Genomic DNA, 14658 nt, shown 5'->3' with positions numbered 1-14658 from the left:
TTCCGGGCTGCAGCCGGCTGGGGCCGAGGCGCCCGCGGCGACTCTCCGTCCCGTCTGGAGGACCGTGCGTCCACTTCCACGCGTGTAACGATGATCCCGGGGGCGCGGCGAGCGGCCCGTAGGCGCCCCTCCTGCGCACGCGGGCGCGGCCCCGGGAAGGGCTCCCCGCGCGGGTCCCGCCCCCGCCCCCGCCCCCGCAGCCGCTGCCCGGGCGCTCCTGGGTCGTGGCGCCCCCGCCCTACGACGACTGACCGCGGCCCGGTCGCCAGAGCGCGGCGCAGCCCCCAGCCCCGGAGCCGCCCGCCCTAGGGCGCAGCCGTGTCGGGGCGGGTCTCGGGGCGCCGCGCACACCCCTCCCGCGGGCGCAGGCGGGGCGGGTCCCCCGGGCACGTCCTCCCCGTGGGCGCAGGCGGGGGCGGGTCCCCCGGGCACGTCCTCCCGCGGGCGCACCTGGCGGCGGGTCCTCCGGGCACGTCCTCCCGCGGGGGCAGGCGGGGCGGGTCCCCCGGGCACGTCCTCCCGCGGGCGCACCTGGCGGCGGGTCCCCCGGGCACGTCCTCCCGCGGGCGCAGGCGGGGCGGGTCCCCCGGGCACGTCCTCCCGCGGGCGCACCTGGCGGCGGGTCCCCCGGGCACGTCCTCCCGCGGGCGCAGGCGGGGCGGGTCCCCCGGGCACGTCCTCCCGTGGGCGCAGGCGGGGCGGGTCCCCGGGCACGTCCTCCCGCGGGCGCAGGCGGGGCGGGTCCCCCGGGCACGTCCTCCCGCGGGCGCAGGCGGGGCGGGTCCCCCGGGCACGTCCTCCCGTGGGCGCAGGCGGGGCGGGTCCCCCGGGCACGTCCTCCCGCGGGCGCACCTGGCGGCGGGTCCCCCGGGCACGTCCTCCCGCGGGCGCACCTGGCGGCGGGTCCCCCGGGCACGTCCTCCCGCGGGCGCACCTGGCGGGGCGGGTCCCCCGGGCACGTCCTCCCGCGGGCGCACCTGGCGGCGGGTCCCCCGGGCACGTCCTCCCGCGGGCGCACCTGGCGGCGGGTCCTCCGGGCACGTCCTCCCGCGGGCGCACCTGGCGGCGGGTCCTCCGGGCCTGCGGGCGGCGCTCGTCGGGCCCGGGCCGGGGCGGGGCTGCAGCCGGGCCCCTCTCGGCGGCGCACGGCGGTCCGGGCGGTCCGTGCGGTCCGTGCGGTCCGGGCGGGCGCGGGGCGGGGACGCGGCGGCGGCGGCGGCGGCGGCGGCTCCGAGTCGGCGGGGCCGGAGCGCGCAGGCCGGTCCCGGCGGCGGGGCGGGGCGGGGCGGGGCGGGGGCGCCATGTGGTTCACGTACGTGCTGAGCTGGCTGTCGCTCTTCGTCCAGGTGGCCTTCATCACGCTGGCCGTCGGTGAGCGCGCGACCCGGGGCGGGGGCCGGCACCTGGCGGGCGGGGGGTCGCACCGGGGGGCGCCGGAGCCGCCGAGGGCCTCCCGCGGGTGCCCCGCCCGCCGCGCGCCGCCAGCCGCCGCCGGGTCCCTGCCCTCCCTCCCGGCCACCGCGCGCTCAGGTCCCCGCGGAGCCCCGCGCTCCTCCGCTCCACCGGGGGTCCCCGCCCCCCGCCCCCCGCCCCGGGGCCAGGGAGGGCCGCGCCCGCCGCGCCCCTGCCCCGCTCCCAGCCGCCCCCGCCCCTCCCCGGGGCCGGGGAGCGGAGAGCGCCGGTCCCGTCGCTGCCCTGACCCAGCTCCGCTCCCCAGGCGGGGGGACGCCACGTGGGGCGAGCGGGTCGCGGCCGGGGAGGGCGGTCACGGGGCGGGGGGGCGCGCCGCAGGGGGAGGGCGGCCCCCAGCGCCTCCCGCTCGCCTCTCCCCACCCTCAGCGGCCGGACTCTACTACCTGGCGGAGCTGATAGAGGAGTACACGGTGGCCACGAGCAGGATCATAAAGTACATGATCTGGGTAAGCGGCGGCCCCAGGGCCCCCCAGGACCCCCAGGGCCCCCCAGGACCCCCACGGCCCCCACGGCCCCGTAGTCGCCTGCCTCGGGCGAGGCGGAGGGGAGACCTGCGGCCCCGCCGCGGCTTCCCCAGGGGCAGGGCTGCCCAGACCCGGCCTCGCTCCTTAGGCTGCTCCTTAGGCTGCTGTGCACCTGCTGAGCGCTGAGCCCGCGCTCGGGTTGGCGGGACCGTGGCTTGGCCTTTGCGCTGTGGTCCACGGCCTCTGGCCCTCGCTCCACGCCGAGCATTTACGGAACCGAGGACGGTCCTGAGTAGCTGGGTGAGAGTGCTCGCTGCCCCGGCGCCTCCTCCCCTGGCCTCGGCTCATGGGGGGCTTCTGTTCCTGAAGGCGCAGCCCTTGTCCCCGATGTCGGAGCTGCTAGATCCCTGCAGCTGCAGGGAGAGGGGGCGATGAGACCATCTGGATGGGAGAAGTCCAGTGCCTCTCAGGTCCCTGGTGTCAGCAGCCACTGGGCACGGCTCGGGGTACAGGCGTATAGTGGCGGCCAGACCAGAGCTCTCAGCTCCGGTTCAGAGGCCTGGCCTGCGGGTTTCGCTAGAGCAGTTAGATCTTCCTTCTGCCGACTGCCGTTGGTTAAGCGCCGACAGCTCTCAGTCCTTCAGAACAGTGTTTGTTCAAGGTACAGGTGTCCTTACTGGGTTGTGCCACCAGCGCAGTGGGTCATGATGAGCGTTCTCAAAAAAACAAAACAAAACAAAACAAAACAAAACAAAAAAACCAGAATAGAAAAGAGTAGAATTGAAATTTGAGCTTGGGTCTGTAAAATGCCTCGTGGGTTGCTGTCAAAAGTTTCTGAGCGTTGAAAGACGTTGCTTGCCCTGTGGGAGTGGAGAGACAAGCTGGGGAGGTGAGATCTGGTGACTGTGAAACCCGGAGAGACTGAGGCATGACCCCACTGTTGCCCAGAGTGGGCTGGGGTGTAGTGAGACCGAGAAGGCCGCCCTGGAAGAGGCTCCCTGTACCGTACCTCTGGTTGTGTCAGTTCTCCACAGCTGTGCTGATTGGCCTCTACGTTTTTGAGCACTTCCCCACCTTCATGATTGGCGTGGGCCTCTTCACCAACCTCGTCTACTTTGGCCTCCTCCAGACCTTCCCTTTCATCATGCTGACTTCGCCTAACTTCATCCTTTCGTGTGGTGAGAGGGGGCACACGTGGGGAGGCAGCTGGAGTGCGTGCGTGTGCCCAGCTAGTCCGGGGCACTGTGGGGATACACAGAAAAGAGGCAAACCAGTAAGGTCCTCCAGGAGGCCAGGCTGATTGGAAATACGGCGCTCTCACACTTGAGGGGCCCAGAGTCTACCTTGGCTCCGGTGACTGGTATTTGGGGCGACGGGGTGGTGGGGTTGGAATACCCAGACAGGGAGGGCTTTCCCAGGGAGGTGAGTTTGAGAAGGGAGAAAAGGTGGGAGTTCAGACCCCTTCTGCATCTTACCAGGGGGTGCACCCTCGCCACCCCACCCCACAGTAGCAGGCCCTCCTGGCTTCCCTTTGTCATCCCCCAGCCTAGTCTTTAAATGCCTAAGAGAGTTTTCCTGAAGATCTGTGGGCATCTTCCAGTTTCCCCTAGTGCTAGGAAGGAGAAACAAGACGTGGCATCGGGCTGGGAGGGGGATGTGCGGCTGCTTTGTTGTGGTGCCTGCCCCTCACGTCACTGTGGGAATAGGCAGGGATGCCCGAGTCTGAGCAGCCCAGCCCCAGGATCTGCAAGTTGTCTCTCTCCTCCATAAATGTGGCTGCGCTGTAAGGAGGTGGGCGTCAGTCCAGAGACACCAGTTCAGACTGGTGAGGAGCCCTACCCTGGGGCAGCATGAGGAAGGACCTTCTCCCCCAGAATTTGGAGGAATCCTAAAACTGCGCCCCAAAGCCTCTAGCAAACTGCGCCTTTTCATTCCTGAGGAGTGGGAGCCTCTTTATTTGAGGCCCTCTCCCAGCTGCCCCGTGCAGAGTGGACTCTCTTGGGAGTACGTCATCTGCACACCCATGACTTCTGTACCCACTGCCCGTGGGAGGGCACCCTCAGGACTCACATCCACTTAAAAGTAGGTTAATTGTCACAATCCTTTGGGTTACATAACAAGGCTCATTGTGATACCACTCAGGGTTTTCTTACCTGCCTTCTAATTTTGCTCACAAATGCCTTCTGCGGAGGGCAGGGAGGAGCCAATCCTCCATTTTCACAGATGGAGAACTGAATTCTGGAGGGTAGTGTACACGGCTCGTAGCCATACTGTCAGCTGGGTGTGAAATCAGGACCAAGACTCGGGGCTCCCAACTCCCAGGGGCCTCCTGAAGGTTAAAAGTCCAGCTTTATGTCATTCCCCCCCAAAACTGACTGACTCTTCATTCCCTCAACAGGGCTAGTGGTGGTGAATCATTACCTAGCATTTCAGTTTTTTGCAGAGGAATATTATCCTTTCTCAGAGGTAAGAAGCGTTCGGTATGTCAAACTCAGCAAGGACGGAGGAAGTCCAGGGGATTCGCATGATTTGCTTTGTGAGCTTAGCTGGGATCTGAAATAGTCTATTCAGGAGTAGCACATTTAGAGAAGATAGAGGAGTTTAGAAAGCAGCGTGGGTAAGGAGCAGAGGTCTCCTTGTCCGCGGTGGGGAGGACACTGCCCTCCCCCAGGGAGTCCTTCGGCTGTCCCAGGACCGCAGCCTAACACCCTGAGGTCAGGAGAGGGCACTGGGGTGGCCTCGTCTGACGCAGACCTCACGGGGCTGGGCAGGTTGCAGCCCTGAAGCCCCAGCTCCTCCCAGCAGCCTGCCAAGCCTTTTTCCTCTCAGGGGCTCTCCACACCCTGCTGCTCCAGGTCGCCCCGCCCCGGGAAGAACAAGGTCACTTTTGGGAGGAATATGGGTCGGTCCTAGTTTTGCCCTCCATCAACTTCCTGTAGTTCAGATGAGTTCTTGTCCTAGTGAACGGGATTTGGGGATGGTGCTCACACTGGGTCACCCTCAGTCTCCACCTTTCCCCACTGAGCAGTCTCCATGTCTGAGGTTGCCCTGTCTCTGCTTCCGGGGGCCTGGGCTCCTTCAGAGATGAGGTGTGGGGCCGTCTGTGCATCCTCCACCACGTCTGTAAGCTGCAGGACCACCACGTGGGGCCCACCCTCAGCACCTCCGGGGCACTCTCTTCTCAGTGTCTCTTGTTGCCAGGTCCTGGCCTATTTCACTTTCTGTCTGTGGATCATCCCGTTTGCGTTCTTTGTGTCACTGTCGGCTGGGGAAAACGTCCTGCCCTCCACCATGCAGCCAGGAGGTGAGAAGGCATGGTCGGGGTCCCAGGTGGGGCGACATCGGCAAGGCCTGGGCCCTATGAGGGACACGCCTGGGCTCCGGGTGGGTGAGCCGTGTTCACAGCCAGACGCGCATGCTCATCTCCCTGCCTGTGTCTCCACAGATGACGTGGTCTCCAATTACTTCACCAAAGGCAAGCGGGGCAAACGCTTAGGGATCCTGGTTGTCTTCTCCTTCATCAAAGAGGCTATTCTTCCCAGTCGTCAGAAGATATACTGAACCCCTTGGGGAGGGCATGTGGAGCCCCACAGGAGAGTCGGGCCCTGGGCCTGTGCGCTGGGCGGGGCCGTGAGCCTGGAAGGCACCTGCCCCCAGCCCCGGCCCTTGCTCCCTCGACTCTCCCTGAAGCCCTCGTCCCCGCCTTCCTCGAAGGGCTCAGCTTGGCTCAGATCTGACGCTGCTAGAGGCTGTGACCCCACAGGCCCCCGGGAGGATGCCAGAGCCTGCCTGGCCAGGAGGCCGGGGTCCACCTGGTTATGTGGAAGCTGAGCTCCCTAGGGCCCTCCTGCCCACCTCCGCGGTGGGCCGGGAGGTTGTGGCCCAGCCGGGGCAGGCAGGGCAGGGGCCGTGAAGCTGGAGAGCAGACAGGGCTGTTTCCTGGGCAGACGGCCGTGGGGAGGGGCCGTGGCTTGGCACTTCCAAGAGAAAGAGTTTTCGCTGTTGAACTGTGATTTCTGTCCTAGTGCTGACTGCCATTGAATAAAGATTCTAGGTGGCACTGTTTGCCTTAATACCTGAGAGTTCATCTCCCTGTCTTCCCGTTGACCTTCTGCCCTGGACTAGACTGTCTCTTCGGCTCCAGGGGCTCCTGTTCTGGGTTTGGGTCTTGCCCTCCCGGAGGGACCACTCTCACGGCCCTTCATGGGGAGCGGACAGAGCTCAAGGGCTGAGCCGCGTCAGGGGAGTTAGGGGCGGGGGCAGCCTTTCTTGTGCCCTTCCCTTTCCTTCCATCTTTTCTTTCCCCAAGGCTCCCTGGCGGTGACACCGGGGGCAGAGAGGTACAGCTTGGGACTGGGTTGGCTTTTCAGAGCATCTGCTGTGGCCTATTTGTAAGCCCTCCCCTGGGGAAAAGGAGTGCTTTCTGGCTGAATTCTGTCTTGGGCCCGAGGAGAAACAAAACAGAAATCGGCTTCCAGGCAGCCTGGGTTACAGCCTCATCGAGGGGAGAAAGGGTTCGTCCTTCGTCCCTCTGAGCACACACAGGGCTGGCCCTACCTTCTGTGTGCTCTTGGCTCCTGGGGAGCTGCCCTCGGGCCAGATTCTGGCACAGACCAGCACTTGCTGACTTTGCACCCCAACTACAGTGCCTTGCAAGTACCCAGCAGTACACACTGGGGCGAAGCCCCCGTGAGAGCCGGTCCTAGCCACGTCCTGCACCTCCGAGTGGGGCTGGCAGGGGCGCAGATGGCCAGTGCGCGTGGGGTGTGGGGTGCATTTAGGCTGGGGGAGGCCCCTGTGCTTGAAATTCTCTATATTCCTGCCCCAAGTCCCACCACAGCCCTTCATCTCCTTGACTGGCGCGTTTCCTGTTCTCTTAAAAATACCAGCCTTTCCCTTTCCCTGAGAGGAGTAGCTCGTTGTGGTTTTTTTCTTGGTGGGAATGAGATGGCCAGGCCTCCTTATCCCGTGTCGACAGGGGAAGACAAGGTAGAGGACGCCGGAGGCCGACGTCCTCCTCACTGCTGGGTCAGCAGCTGGCTCTGCTCTCCCTTGCTGTCTACTTTGTTCCTCACCCCGAAGCTAGGTCTTCTTTCCTAGGGGTTGCCAGGGGCCTCCTCGTGCTAAATCCAGCGGACCCTTTCCTATCTGCTGCTGGACCTTTGCAGCATCTAACAGGGCTCATCACCCCCAGCTTCCGGAATTGTGCTTTCCTGGCGCTCCTGTGGCTGGCCTTCCTCCTACCTCTGCTCTTCCCTTCAGTTTCCTGTGAAGCAGGCTTCCCCATTTGCCCCATGCACAGTGGGGTTTCTCAGGGTTCTGCTGTGGGCTCCCTGGAGGAGCCCATCCATGCTGATGGCTTCAGGGACTCACTCTTTGCAGCGGAATTGAGTTCACCTCCAGCCCCAGCATCCCTCCTGATCTTCTGAACCATAGCTCTGCTGCCTTTGGATGCACAGACAGCTCCCATGGCCCAGAGGACACTTGTCGCTGTCCTCTGCAAACCTGCCTCTTTTGGGTACCTGCCGTGGCCCCAAGACCCTTTGGGAGCCAGACCAGAAACCTGCTTTCTAGCCCTGCTTTCTCTTTCTGCCCCTCCCCCGGCCATCCGATCTCTCAAAACCCTTAAGTTTACCTTCCTAACATCTCTTGATTCAAGCCACACCCACTAGTCATCAATTTACACCTGGATTATCGTGACAGCCTCCTTCTCCTCTGTTCCACAGCCAGACTTGTCTAAAATGTATAGTTGATCAAGTCGCTTCCTGGCCTACAACCTTCCATGGCTCCCTACTGCCCGCAGGATAAAGTCCAGACCCCTTAGCATGGCTTGCGAGACTTGTGATGTCTGGTTCCCGCTCGCCTCTCTGGCCTCATCACTTGCCACCTTGCACCCCGTGTCCCAGCCTCCTGTATTCCACGATGCCACTTTGATTCCCCTTTCTTCCGCTCACCTCGGGACCTTCTCTGTCACTTCTCTACTTAAAGTTTCACTTCCTCTGAGCTCTGTCCCCTCTCCCTGCAGCACACCACACAGATCGCTCTAGGCTTACTTCCCTGCTTCCTGGTCTATCTCCCCACTAGACTGTAAGCTCCTTGAGGGCAGGGACTGTCCTTCAGTTTTTGTATCAACAATGCCTGGCTTGGTGCCTGGTACATAGAAAGCACTCAATAAATGTTTGTTTAATGAATGATGCGTAGTGGTGCGTGCCGGGGAAAGCAGGGGATCCAGGGTAGCTTCCTGGAGGAAGTGCAAGTGCTTTTTTAGTCTCAGATTGGAGCCACAGGTCCTCCCTCCCTGCCCCCGAGGTGTGCTGCTTGTGCCTCCCTCAACGACAGAAACCTCAAAGGACTTAATCTGAACAAGAGGCAGAATTTTCCAGGGGTCCCTCATCCTGGAAGGCTTGTGCCCGGTGGGCTGGGGGGGGAGGAGAGGTGGTGGGGACACCAAAGTGTCACTTTTACAATGCTCGGGCCCAGGATAGAGACTGATGCCCACTGTCAGGCCTCTACCCTAACTTAAACCTGGGGAGCCCAATAAATGTCTTTGTGGAGAAGGGAGACCTGGGATCTAGGCTTTTGTTAAGAGAGAAGGGGCTCTGATCTTGGAGCTTGGGAGTGAGAAGTGGAAAGCCTGTGAGAACTTCTCTCCCGCTCGTCCACTCACAACACGAATCACCACACCTCAGCCGTCTTTGGGCTGCCCCAGGTTGAGAGCCTACCAAAGTAAGTTTATGGGGGGCTCTTGAGGGAGGGCAGAGTGGGGAGCCCTTGATGGGCTCGCACAGCTGCCAGGAAGGCTTCATCAAATGTCTCGCGCAGGTTCATGGCCAGAGTGTCGGTCCAGAAGTTGTCACCCAAGTGCCGCTTCTGGGGCACGTCCCTCACGCTGACGGAGTGAAAGCCCTGGGGCGCTCTCATCCTGTGCGGCCGCGCTGAAGGGTACAGCTCGTGCACCATCACCTCGAAGGGCAGCTGGGGCACAGGTGCCACCCGGCTGCCGGCCACCGTGCACAGTTGTGCCCCACCGTGCCCATCGGGCCTCACCTCGAGGAAGCTGCGGAAGTCGTGATCCGGGCTGGGGTCTGGGTGCACGCCCAGGCGGATGCCCTGTGGGTAGCCAGTCTGGGCGGCGGGTGATCTGGCTGGGTTGTTGCTCACATTCCACGACTTGGGCCGCCTGACCGTGGGCTTCGTGTACGTGGGTGTGGGTGTCCCCACGGGCTGCAGCTGCAGCACTGGTGTCTGCCGCAGGCGTGCCTCCGGGGAGGGGTAGAAGCTCTTGGGGGGCCCCTTGTGCTTGGGGGTCTTGGACACGGTGATCGCCTGGGGTGGGGCACCAGGCGCTGGCTTGGCTTTGCGGGTCAGGGACTGGCCTCGGAGCAGCTGCTTGCAACGGAGCCACTCCTTGAAATCGGCTTCTCTCAGAATTTGGTGCTCTTTCTGCAACATCAGAGGGTACAAGACAGGGGCGGCTGCCCCTCCTCCCTGCTCCTGTGGAAGGGGGCTCTGTGGCTGTAGCCCTTGGAAACCTCAGGTGTCGCAGGCCAGATACAGTCTCGCCCCTGAAGGCCCCAGTCCGATGAGAGAAAACTCCCGCCTTATGGGAGCCGTCATTCTGACAGGGAGATAACTGTTGCCTGAAGGGAGCCCTTGGGCTGATGCGGCAGATAGAACCTCTCCCATCGGGGAGACCTCCAACCTGATACGACCTCCACCCTATGGAAAACCTCAAGTCTCATGGGGAAGACAAGCCTCCACCCCAAAGAAGTCCCCGTTCGGATAGTGGAGATCTGCCCTTCCCTGAGAGAATCTCTGGTTTGATGGGGGAGGAGAGACAAATCCTTGACTCTGGAAGAAGCAAGCAGAAAGGTTTGAAAGGCCTGGAACCAGAGGAGGCCAGTCTGGGTAGGCTTCTGGAAGTGGGGCACCATGTATGTTCAGGGATACAGCTGGCCGACTCTCGGCTGGGTGGTCGTGACTCCATCTACCTGTTTTGCCTCCACTAGAATTGAACCTTCAGCTTGTCACAGAACTGCCCCTTTTCCACCCCCTTGTTTCAGTGCCTCGCTCCCCAGACTGTCGCTAAGCCATCAGGTGGTATGGAGATTGACCCAGCTCGGGAGGTAGGCTCTGATTAGGCTAAGCCCATCATAATACTTCCATCAGCCTTGCCCCAGACCCAGGTCAGTCAGTACGTGGCTTTTTTAGCTCTAGGGATTGGAACAAGAATGGACATACGATCCAATTGAGGCCAATAAGAGATAAGGGGAGATCTGCAAGGGGCTTCTGGGAAAGTTCAGAGCCACGGGAATGGATGAGCTTTGCCTCCTCTGGATGCAAGGGACTCTGAGGACTGGGTGACATAATACAGGAGGGTGGGGCTGAGAAAACTGGAGAGAAACACAGCTGGAACCAAGCTGGAGTACTGGATTTTGCCAGCCCTGAAGCCCTCCCCACTTCTGGATCCACGTAGGATTCCCAGCATCTTTTCTCTGGGGTTTCTGGCTCTTGCATCCTATAGAAGTATACCTGCTTAAAATCCTTTAGGCACGCCCCCATACATCCCCAGCACAGGTCCATCAGAGGTGTGAGCCCCTGCCAAATCTGTCCATCTCCAATCTCCAACTCACGTCTATTCCCCTAGCTGTACTGACTTTGTCCTCTGCAGATACCACGCCCTCGTGCACTTCGATGCCTCCACAGGGCTGTCTGGTCCTTGTGCCTGGTCAGCCGTTCCCTTCTTCATATGGCCCTTCCTCCTCTGTGGGAATATAACCAATCTCCCATTCTAGACCCTAAGCTCCTTGAGTGAGGGGACTACATCTCATTTGTCTCTGGAGCCTCAGGGTCCAGCAGGTGCCTAGCAGACCGTAAGTGCTCTGTTTCTGTTGGAAAGGATGGATTTTTTTAAAAGACTTTATTTTTAAGTAATCTCTACATCCAACATGGGGCTTGAACTCCCAACCTTGATCCAGAGTCACCTGCTCCACTGATTGAGCCAGCCAAATGCCCCAAAGGTTGGATCTGTTTAACCAGTGTGAGTCCCAATGTAGGGAGGTCATGGGTCTCACCAGCGATTTTCCTCCTAATCCAGAAGGAGGCAACGCACTAGGAGGGGTGCCATAGTTCTTGCTTACTTAAGCTGCTTTTGCTTTCTAATACAAAACAAGGTTTTTGACCTAAAGGAGTGGCTTTTAAGGGTGGAGTTTCAGAAGATGGAGAGAAGGAGGCTTTTTCTGGATGGGACTGCTACCAGCCACTCTTCTATCTGCACATGAGTCATGGCCTCTGGTGCTCAGCTGCTTGGATAGCAGTGGCTGCCCAGTGCCCCTTCCCAGCCCCCCCCCCTTACCTGATATTCAGTCAGGTAGTCCTGTTCCATGAAGATCAGCTGGTCCTTGAGCCTCTTCAGTTTCTTCGTCTCACAAGCAAAGTCCTTTTTGTCCCGTCTCCACATCGCATCCTTCAAGAACCTGGTGCCAGGGTGGGGGTATGTCATCCCCCAGTGACAACCTGGGCTAGGAAGACTGGCTGCTGCTGAGAGCCTGGATGAGGGTGGGAGGAGCCACCAGAGACACCATTTCCCATTTTGCAAGGCCCCTCTAACTACTATCCTGTGAGCTGAGAAAGGAACGTGTCTGACAGTGGGATCACCACCACCCTGCTGGGGATCCAAGGCCTCGGGGCAAGGTACGGCAGGGCTAAACCCAAAGGAGTGAGGCCCTGGGGAAAGCCTTGGGAATAATATCCTGGGCAGGGGTCTCCTCCGCACACTTATTGCCCAGCCCAGCCCAGCCCCTCCTGGTAGAGGCTCAGCCTTAGGTGAGGGCCCCAGGGGAAGGGCTAAGAAGAGGGAAGGGGTGGCAGGCTGTGGGTGGTTCTCACACCCTCACCGGGCACAGTCACGGTGGTTCCATATTTTGCAGTAGTCGATGGGCTTGCAGCCCGTGGCATCTCGGGCATGGACATCGGCACCATTTTGCACCAGCACCTTCACACAGCTCAGCAGGCCTCGGAAGGCTGCCATGTGGAGGGGAGTAGAGCCATTGCATGTCTGACTGTAGAGGGCCACACCAGCCGGGAAGAGGAAAGGAAGGACAAAGGCCATGTGCCTATCAAAGAGGTGGGCAAACCGGCTTCCAGGCCTGCTCTGCCACCGGCCCACTGGGTGACGCATGTCCCGTCTCTCTGAGCTTCAATCTCCTCAACTGTAGGACGGTCTGGACTAAATGAATGGTGGAAGCCTGGTTATATGGATACGCAACAGTTCAGATCTGCCGGGTTGGCTAGAGCTCAGAGGGCACTAAACCTTACTCTTGCTCTCCTGCCCCCCCCCCCCCCCCCGCCGCCTGGCCATGTGTGAGCCATGGCTCACAAAGCCTGTGTGACCTGGGCCCTGCTGCATCCTCCTCACCCTCATCTTCTGACCTTGCCCCACTCTTTCCCAATGTATGATCTTAGCATGTGTTGTTCCCTCTGCCTGGGACTCTTTTCCCTGGTTTCTTGCATGGCTGGCTTGCTCGGTTTTCAGACTGCAATTTAAATGTCCCTTCCTTAGAGGAGACTTCCCCTTCCAAAATAGATCCTCTACCCTATCACTTTTACTCATCACCTCATTACCCTGTTATTTCCTGTGTCACTGCTTACTACGGTGTCATTTTGTTCAGTTATTAGTTTGCTACTTCACTGTCTGCTCCTGCACCAGGATATCAGCTTCATGAGGGCAGGGTCCTCAACTCAGGCTTGGCGCTGAGCACATAGGGCAAGTGCAGTCTCCCCTATGCCATCTGTGCACTTTCCATGCGTTTCCTCAGTTATCACAATAGTCTCATGTCATCTTCCCACATTTCAGTTGAAGACCCTCAGGAAAGAGTACCCAAACTTTGCTGCAAATTAGAAACACCTTAGGGATCTTTTAGGCCTTCCAAAGCTGAGACCGCACCCCCGTACCAATTTCAACCTTTGATTGGATCACAGGCACTGGTACTTCGGTATTTCTGAAGCTCTACAGGGACTCCAGTGTACTGAGGCTAAGGGTTAAGTGACTTGCCCAAGGTCTTGCTATTTGCTAGCCGATGCAAAGCTGGGATGTGAACGATGTCTGTCCTCTCCTCATCTCCTTACTGCACCACGTGGGCTCGCTGTGTTATGTGGGGCCCAGTCCTTGTCACCCCACAGCCCTCTGCCTGTCCTGGAAGTGGGGTCCCTATCTGCCTAGGCTCCAAAACACTTTTTGGACACAGGCTGGACTCACGTGTTGAGGGCCGCCCCTTGCTTAAGCAGATAGTGAATGCAGGGGAGGGTCATGGTCTTGTTGTCCCCGTGGATGACCAGGTGCAGGGGTGTCTGGCCATTGTTGGTGGGCAGGTCCACAGGAAAATTGTACTCCTCTACCAAGACCTGCAGGCACGCAAGCTTGCCACTCTGGGCTGCAAAGTGGATGGCAGTGAAGCCCTGTGGGGGCCAGAGGAGGGGAGGAGGAGACTGAGCAGGATTGGGGGCCCCCCGGGGTCCACAACCAAACCTACAGAGCAATTTCTTAGGGTTCCTGTCCCTCTTTCCTGTACCCCAAGAATCGCCCACCCTCCTTTCCCACTCTCACATGTGCTCACCCTTGCTGGCTGCCCCTCAGTGGCCCTCCTACAGGAGCAAGGCAAATTAGGACTATCTAAAGGAGAAAGGCTATCTATGGATGCCACACAGGCACACCTTGGCCAGGGAACCACTACGTGAGGAACTTTCTGTGGATGCAGAGGACTTCAGTGCTTGCCCCCAAGCACCTAAGCCTTGCCTTGTCATCGGCTGGAATTTCCTCACGGTCCCGACTCAGACAGAAGTGCAACCATTCCAGGTTGCCCAGTGCGGCGGCAAACAACTCATAGCAGCCCCCAATGGCACTCTGGTCCCACGCGTCGTTGGGGCGAGTGAGGGCGCAGGAGTGGAGGGTGGGGAGTGGGGAGGCAGGCCGGCAAGCAGCGTCGGGGTCTGGGCGCCCCGCCCTGCAAAGGGGCTTGCGTGAGGGTGAGGGCTGGCATGGAGCCCCAGGGCGGCTCTGGGGGCCAGGTCAGGGCTCCCTGGTCCGCAGGGCAATGAGGGAGCCAGGCACCCGGGCACCCAGCCCAGTTCTCCGGGCTCCTCGCACGCCCAAGGGCCCCCACCCGCTCCAGGGAGGCCCCGCAGCCCGGCCACCTCATCCCGGCCCACCTGGGCTGCTTGGACGCTGAGTCACTCAGGGGGACTCTGGAGGCGACCTTCTCCGCTGCCTGCATGGCCACGCTTGTGCGTGTGTGTGTGTGTGTGTGTGTGGGGGGGGGCTGCTCCCCACCCTCCCCACGCCCCGCCCCTGCCCCGCCCTTGCCCGGGGGAACTCAGTAGGCAGGGCGGCTCCTCGGGCCTGGGCCTGCGCTGCTACCTGGGGGAGTAACCAACTGCCCCTTGTGGGGGGGGGAGGGGGGAGGGGGAGGAAGGGAGGAGGGGGAGGAGGGGCGGGGGGACGGGGAGGGCGGAGGGGGAGGAGGGAGGAGGGGGAGGGAGGAGGGGGAGGAGGGGTAGGGGGAGGACGGGGAGGGCGGGGAGGGAGGAGGGAGGAGGGGGAGAGAGGGAGGGATGAGGGGCAAGGGGGGGAGGGGGGAGGGGCGGGGTGCGCGGCTCCAGCCGCAGGGGCCTCCTGCACAGCCTCCGCCGCGCACACACACCAGAAGACGCTTAGGTTTTGTTT

General features: G+C 61.2%; 2 protein-coding genes across 2 annotated transcripts; one reads left to right on the top strand and one right to left on the bottom strand.

Moving 5' to 3' along the window:
• The first annotated feature begins 1245 nt into the window (after positions 1–1245).
• TEX261 (testis expressed 261) lies at positions 1246–6012 on the top strand. Its single transcript, XM_055328994.1, has 6 exons — positions 1246–1371; positions 1840–1919; positions 2962–3115; positions 4336–4403; positions 5139–5241; positions 5383–6012. Exons 1-6 carry the CDS (start codon positions 1302–1304, stop codon positions 5496–5498), a joined length of 591 nt encoding a protein of 196 aa, XP_055184969.1. The 5' UTR covers positions 1246–1301; the 3' UTR covers positions 5499–6012.
• Positions 6013–8123: 2111 nt separating this feature from the next.
• Positions 8124–14240, bottom strand: ANKRD53 (ankyrin repeat domain 53). Its single transcript, XM_055328995.1, has 6 exons — positions 14145–14240; positions 13732–13939; positions 13195–13394; positions 11834–11998; positions 11293–11413; positions 8124–9380 (listed from the first exon to the last, which is right to left on the bottom strand). The coding sequence occupies exons 1-6, from the start codon at positions 14207–14209 to the stop codon at positions 8670–8672; spliced, it is 1470 nt and encodes a 489-aa protein (XP_055184970.1). The 5' UTR covers positions 14210–14240; the 3' UTR covers positions 8124–8669.
• Positions 14241–14658: the final 418 nt, after the last annotated feature.

Source organism: Nyctereutes procyonoides, unplaced genomic scaffold, assembly GCF_905146905.1.
Source record: "Nyctereutes procyonoides isolate TBG_1078 unplaced genomic scaffold, NYPRO_anot_genome, whole genome shotgun sequence".
Classification (NCBI taxonomy): Eukaryota; Metazoa; Chordata; class Mammalia; order Carnivora; family Canidae; genus Nyctereutes; species Nyctereutes procyonoides.
Note: the sequence above shows the minus strand (reverse complement) of the source record. Positions and strands in the feature narration are given on the sequence as shown.

Bases quoted from the DNA above. Each gene is read 5' to 3' on its own strand.
- ANKRD53 (XM_055328995.1), bottom strand. From the start codon at position 14,209: ATGCAGGCAGCGGAGAAGGTCGCCTCCAGAGTCCCCCTGAGTGACTCA. The intron at 11,414-11,833 runs GTGAGGGTGTGA...CCCTGGCACCAG, and splicing joins AACCACCGTGACTGTGCCCG to GTTCTTGAAGGATGCGATGT. The intron at 9,381-11,292 runs GTAAGGGGGGGG...CTGATGTTGCAG, and splicing joins ACTACCTGACTGAATATCAG to AAAGAGCACCAAATTCTGAG.
- TEX261 (XM_055328994.1), top strand. From the start codon at position 1,302: ATGTGGTTCACGTACGTGCTGAGCTGGCTGTCGCTCTTCGTCCAGGTG. The intron at 3,116-4,335 runs GTGAGAGGGGGC...TTCCCTCAACAG, and splicing joins TAACTTCATCCTTTCGTGTG to GGCTAGTGGTGGTGAATCAT. The intron at 4,404-5,138 runs GTAAGAAGCGTT...TCTTGTTGCCAG, and splicing joins AATATTATCCTTTCTCAGAG to GTCCTGGCCTATTTCACTTT.